Source organism: Seriola lalandi, unplaced genomic scaffold (genome assembly GCF_002814215.2).
Source record: "Seriola lalandi dorsalis isolate HSWRI2012SDOR001 ecotype SW California unplaced genomic scaffold, Sedor1 jcf7180002054933, whole genome shotgun sequence".
Classification (NCBI taxonomy): Eukaryota; Metazoa; Chordata; class Actinopteri; order Carangiformes; family Carangidae; genus Seriola; species Seriola lalandi.
The window spans coordinates 3,993,622-3,999,712 of NW_019525485.1; the positions used below are offsets into that span (position 1 = coordinate 3,993,622).

Consider the following 6,091-nt stretch of genomic DNA (forward strand, 5'->3'; position numbering starts at 1 on the left):
GGGGTGTTTGTGCTGCCCGAAACAGCAGTTGTGCAGGTTGTATGTTGAAATGTCAGCCAATCATATGAACTTTAAGTGGTCACTAATGACAATCTTCTCAATTTATGAAGCAGGAAGCACATTTGAATAAGTATTTTTTTTAATCCACAGTTTAATGTAGGCTAATCGAAGGTGCAGATTTTGACCAATCTATAACATCAATTAGATTTTTTTTCATTTTTTAGAGTAGTTTTTTTCCCCCAATCATGCTTCAGGTGTACATGTTTGTTATTTTTCCATTATCCACCAGGTGGAGTCAGAGGGAAGGTTGGGTAAATACTATTCTCCTCTGAGAAGCTCAACAGCCGCTCCAGTGACTACGGAGCCCCTAAAGGGACACGGGGAAAATATTTTTTTTTTAAATATGTTTCTCGTGCGCACGAGAAAGCATTGGATGCGCGTGGGAGATCCACTGCTTATGCTTTGAGGTCTGTGTGAAAATGCCAGTTCAGGAGTTAATTCGGCTGTATTTCCAAATAGGATTTCATTGTTCGAAGGTATAATCAACAGCAGGAGTTGTGCTCGCTGTGATTAAGACAAGCACAAAGGATGGCAGCAGAAGTAGATTTATTCTCGTTCCTGAAAATGCGGAATATACCTGATAGTGTCATCAACCAACTAAAAGATGACAAGGTGAGGATAATTGTTAACTTTCACATTAAGTAAGCAATAGCCTACATTTAGTGTTGCTAGCTTGTCATTTTGCAAACGTTTGCCTTTTTACAGATCGACATCAACGTCATAGGTGTTATGACAGATGAGGAGTTAAGCAAGTATATCGTAAGATATGGGGACCGACTTGCTCTCAGAGCATTTTGTCGTCAAAGAACTGTGACAAACGAAGAGCCGGGAAGAGCAGAGACAGTGAAGTCCTCTCTCATGCAGAAATTAAGAGACAGATTAAGAACTCATAACAGTGATAGAGAAGGCCCCGGTATTGGCAATAAACATGCAGCCAAAGGTTGAAATGGGATGGCTCCACTTTGAGAGCGGAACTTATCACCAGGTCAGAACGAGAAAAGGAATCTGTCGGTCCAGAAATCAGTGACTATGGGTGAACTGCTGGAGACAGGCAAAGGCTTGTTTTTTCCAAATGGGCATTCATCCAAAGGACCGATGGAAGACTTCGAATTTGACATTTGTGATTATTGTCACAATTCTGTGTGCCATGAAGTCACGGTGGGCCAGCTGTACGAACAGACTAAACTACGAATGCTGCGCATCTACACAACCACCAAGGCTAAAGACATTATACTTCTCTCTGATGAATCATCGGACTTCGAGCCAACACATAAGAGGCCAATGAAGGTAATTTATCCTCTGCCACATTTGTGGTATCAATATATAGGCTACTGTAGATATTTAATTTATATTGATTGGTTGTTTATTGCTATGGTTTTAAAACGGCGCAGATTGTGGGTGAAAATGCTGCACTATAAGTAGAATTAATGACTTCCTTTATGATTGGTGTGGTTGTATACCACACCTGTCTCATATGCTGAGTATGATGTATGCTGTACAAAGATATGCATTTGACACATATTTATTGTTCTCAAAGAGTAGCCAATTTAACAAGTTTCACCTTAGCTTTCCTACCTGTGCTCTTATCCAATGTGACCTGTACATTCACAGATGTCATTCATTTTTGAGGACAAATCTATTGTCTTAAGTCTATGTCAAGTCTGTATAAGCCCACAATTTGCTGATTTGCTCACTTTTTTATAGGCTAGGACAATGAAGACACGATCCTTGAGGAACAAGACCAGGAGATGTCATCAAGTGGATCATCCAGAGAGCTCCTCTGATTTAGATCTAGCTCCCAGTGGCTCAATGCAGGAAAACCATGAAAATGTAAGCCCTAGTATTGCATTTTTATGGACCCAGTCTGTGCAATACAGTACAGAACTTGTGTTGTCTGAAGATTTTATTGTACCAAAATGTTCAGTATTCTTTAAAATTCAAACAAAAATTGATTAATCAAAAGTTATAGTTTCCTGTAGTGGCATTTGAGTTACATCTGCATGACACATCAGCTATGTTTATAATAAATCACAGGTGAAATCTATGAGGACACAGAAATGGCCTTTAAGAGACCACAATCTTGTTGCAAGTTGTAAATCTGCAGTTAAGATGGGAGTCTGCGAATGCTTTTGTGTTTAATGCTACATTAAGTAAAAATGCATACACCAAAAAATGTACTGTGCAAAGGTGCAGAGTGTTATAATCACATGAATATACATAACAGCTTCGACCAGATTATTCAAAAACATAGGTAATATAATAATTACACATAAATACATTTGTTTGTTTTGTTGTTTTTTTATATTTAATTATCAATAGAGAGGAGAGACAATCAGCCAGTCAAGATCAGCAACTCCTGAGATGGGTAACACAGAGGTCCTGCATCCACGACCTTCTGATGATGTTGGCAGTCATACTCAGCAGTCAACAAGAAGGCATGGATCTGAAGATGACTGTTTAAAGCCTGTGCCAAATCAAGATGCAGACCAGATGTTAAGTGATGCCTCAGATTCCCTTCTTGCTCCTGCCATTCAACAATCTCTTGAGGACTTTGAAGTGAACTTTGGACCCATTGTTGGTGATGATAGTGATAATCAAGACACCACTCTTCCCTGGAATCCACATGACTTGAGCAGCATGCAGGTACAATGTAGAACTAACTTCTAACAGTACTGTAAAATTATTAGTGCCATTGTCAATTACTTTAAAGAGTTTTTCTTATTCATTGTTCTGTTATAAAATGTACAAAATCTGTAACCTTATGTTTTTAAATTCATTTTTCATCCAAACATTCCAAAACTCATTTCCAATTTCATGCATCGTAGTATGAAATAGAAACGTAGCAAATCTAAAACCACAACATTATCACAATTTTTTCATGCTAATTGATATATTGATTGTCAAAATCTTTGATTTTTTTCTGTTCACTAAGTGATTAATCAATCAATAATCACACCTAATTACCTTTTTTAAATATCTTGCAGCATTCTACATTCAATGATGGACCTGTATCATCAAGCTGTCTTCCAGCATCACCAGATCCATTTGACAAAGAAATCCTCCATGTGAAATTAAGACGAGTAAACATAGTTGATGATGTCCTTAATGTCTTCATGGATCCAAAAGTACTGAATGCTAATCTAAGAATGGAGTTTACGAATGAAAAAGCTATGGACATTAATGGTGTGTCAAGAGAGGCGTACTCTGCATTCTGGGACCACTTCTTGGACCAGTGTGAGGGGGAAGATGAACGAATACCCAGACTACAACCAGACTATTCTGAGAAGAAATGGCAAGCTCTCGGAAGAGTGTGGTTGAAAGGATACCTGGACCACAAAATCCTACCAGTCAGACTGTCACCAGCCTTTGTTCTTACCTGTTGTCAAGGCGTTAGCTCAGTGGATGAAGAACTCTTGATGATGTCATTTTCCAGGTTTCTTTCAGAGAATGAGCGTGCGTCGCTTGAAAAAGCACTACAGGGCAACATTGATGAAACTGTTGAGGAGGACTTACTTGATGTCTTCTCAAGAATGGGCTCACGCTGCCTGCCCCCAAAAAACAATTTACGGGTTGCTATTTTAACAATGGCACACAAAGCTCTTCTGCAAGAGCCGAAGTTCATAATCGACTGCTTCCACTCCAGTGTTCACGATGCTATGCCAAAGCTCATAACCAAAGACAACATAATGCAGCTCTATGAATCTAAGAGGCCAACTAACAAGAGAGTGGCCCAGATGATAAAACCATCAACTGAAAGCCTAAATCCACAAGAGCAGACTGCTCTTAACCACCTGCTACGGTATGTGAGAAGCATCGACCAAAGAAAACTGGAGATCTTCTTACGCTTCTGCACAGGATCTACTGTGCTGTGCAATGACACAATCGAAGTAACTTTTAATGCATTGTGTGGTTTAAGTCGCAGGCCTGTAGCACACACATGTGGAGCAGTACTTGAGTTACCATGCACCTACAGCTCATACCCTGAGTTTCGTAAAGAATTTGATAATGTCTTGTCTGGCAACTGCTTTACAATGGATATTGTGTAGTGAATGCAAAGGATCTTGCACATCCGTCTTCTACACTGAGATTATTATGGCATTTGTCTGATGCAAAACTGTTTCTACAGATTTACATTTATTGTTCTTATTAAAACAGAAACAGTTGACATTTTTTTATTTTTTAAATTTTCTTATTGGAAATGATTTTTCAGTAATTTGTTAGTACATACAGAATTTTTTCCACAAGACAGTTAAAGTTTCATAATTTCGATAAATCAGCAGGGTCTGCCCTCACAGGTGAATGTCCCTTTTTGTACAATTATTACATTTTCATGTGCATCTTTTATGCAATTGTTATTCTGAATGAAGTTCAACATTCAGCATTTTTGTCAGCATTCAACAAAGAAATACCTGTTCAATGCACATACAGTACAATTTCAAATGGCTGTTTTTCTTTGAGCCTCATATGGCGAATATGCTGACAGTTAACTACGAAGAACATAATATTCTAAAATAAAAATTCAGTTCCTCTTTCATGTCCTGCCTTGTTTCTCTTTGTAGTCAGTGTGCATATAGTGACATATCAATCATTTTTGCCCCTAAATATTGCTGCAAATGTTCTTAATGTCTGTGGCATAGCACTGTTCAAGTGTATACAGTGTGCACATGTTGTACCCCTGAATAATCTGAATAATAATCCATCTCAAATTAGAGAGCGGATGTTATCTCATTCCTCAAATGCAGATACAAATCCAATGCTTGATAAGCATCAGCTGGAAGATGCAGCTGTGACTCTGCCATCAGAATGTTGCAGATCTTGTAGATGTCTGTGTCACATGGTCGAAATGTGCAGTTACTCTGACACAACTGTACATCAGCTCTGTCCACTGGGGAAATGCAGTCATAAGTTCTGTAGAGTTCTGGGAACATGTACATGATTCGGGGGCGACCACTGGGCACCCTGTCATTCTTTGATGGTCTGATGACATGTGAATCCCACACATGGATGGTCTCGTCTAATTCATCCTGGAAAAACAGTATATAGAGAAAGAAAAGTTAATTCATATGCAATTTGTTATTCTCATCATGCGCTCCTTAAGTAAGTTATGAGATGACTTGAAAAAAATCATGTTAAATCTTGAAGTTTTTGATGAAGTTAGGAGAAATTGAGTGGAAAGGGACCAGCATAAATAACTTAATAAATTAATAAGAATAAATGAAGAAACGCGATCAAGAGGGGGATACACCAAGCAACAAAAATAAAATAGCTTTAGGCTTTCGCTGATAATTTTCGGATGTAACTAAAATCTTAATCATGAATTTTACATAAGTAACTGTAAATTAATAGGCATAACACCAGATATTTTTCTCCAGTAATGTAACGGATTACAATTTTGTTTATTTTGTAATTAAATTAGGCCTACCAAACCCCTCAACACTAATTATGAATTAATAGGCTATTGTAGGACACTGATAACAGTAATTAAGAAGACCGAATGACATGATGAGACAGGAGTCCTAATATTCACAACCACTGTCTGCTCATGGGAGGATGTTAAAAGAAAAAACGAACATTTGTGGGCCTCAATTTAGGATGAAAATAGATATAACAATGCATTGTAGCTTGATGCTCATAAAGCAGAACTGAATTAGACCTCGGTCCAAGTATGTACCACCGAACAAACCACGGTCCTTCAGGTCAGTGAACAGAGAGATGTAGAACTCCATTGATTCCCTTCTGAGGAAACCCCACCAACTCTCTATGCGCTGATTTGCTGTGCTTGCCCCTTCGACGTAGCTGTCAATACCAGAGCCGTCATGAATGTTGCGACGGAGAAAACGCTGAAAGTCTCTGACTTTAACATTTTCAGAGCCACGATCGCCTCTGACAATCCTCGGACAACCACCGGATTTCTTCACTGCCTCCATATAGTAGCCTCCAATGATTTTTGGGTCACTGCTGGTCGTAAATGCATTCATCCAGATAATTTTCCGGGAAAATCCGTCAATACAGCCGTTTATACAGATACCAA

General features: G+C 38.6%; 1 protein-coding gene across 3 annotated transcripts in view; it reads left to right on the forward strand.

Annotated features, from left to right (window-relative positions):
- LOC111644431 (uncharacterized) overlaps nt 1–4,594 on the forward strand; it is a 7,012-nt gene extending 2,418 nt beyond the window's left edge. Inside the window, exons 1-5 of one of the 3 annotated variants that reach the window (XM_087170191.1) lie at nt 412–672; nt 766–1,347; nt 1,765–1,890; nt 2,380–2,703; nt 3,045–4,594. In XM_087170191.1, the coding sequence (XP_087026317.1) occupies nt 1,090–1,347; nt 1,765–1,890; nt 2,380–2,703; nt 3,045–4,106 (1,770 nt within the window). In that variant the 5' untranslated portion in view covers nt 412–672; nt 766–1,089 and the 3' untranslated portion in view covers nt 4,107–4,594. Of the gene's footprint in view, nt 1–411; nt 1,348–1,764; nt 1,891–2,379; nt 2,704–3,044 lie in introns of those variants that run through there. The other 2 variants (XM_023393307.2, XM_087170192.1) reach the window with 2 other exon arrangements.
- The last annotated feature ends 1,497 nt before the right edge of the window (nt 4,595–6,091 follow it).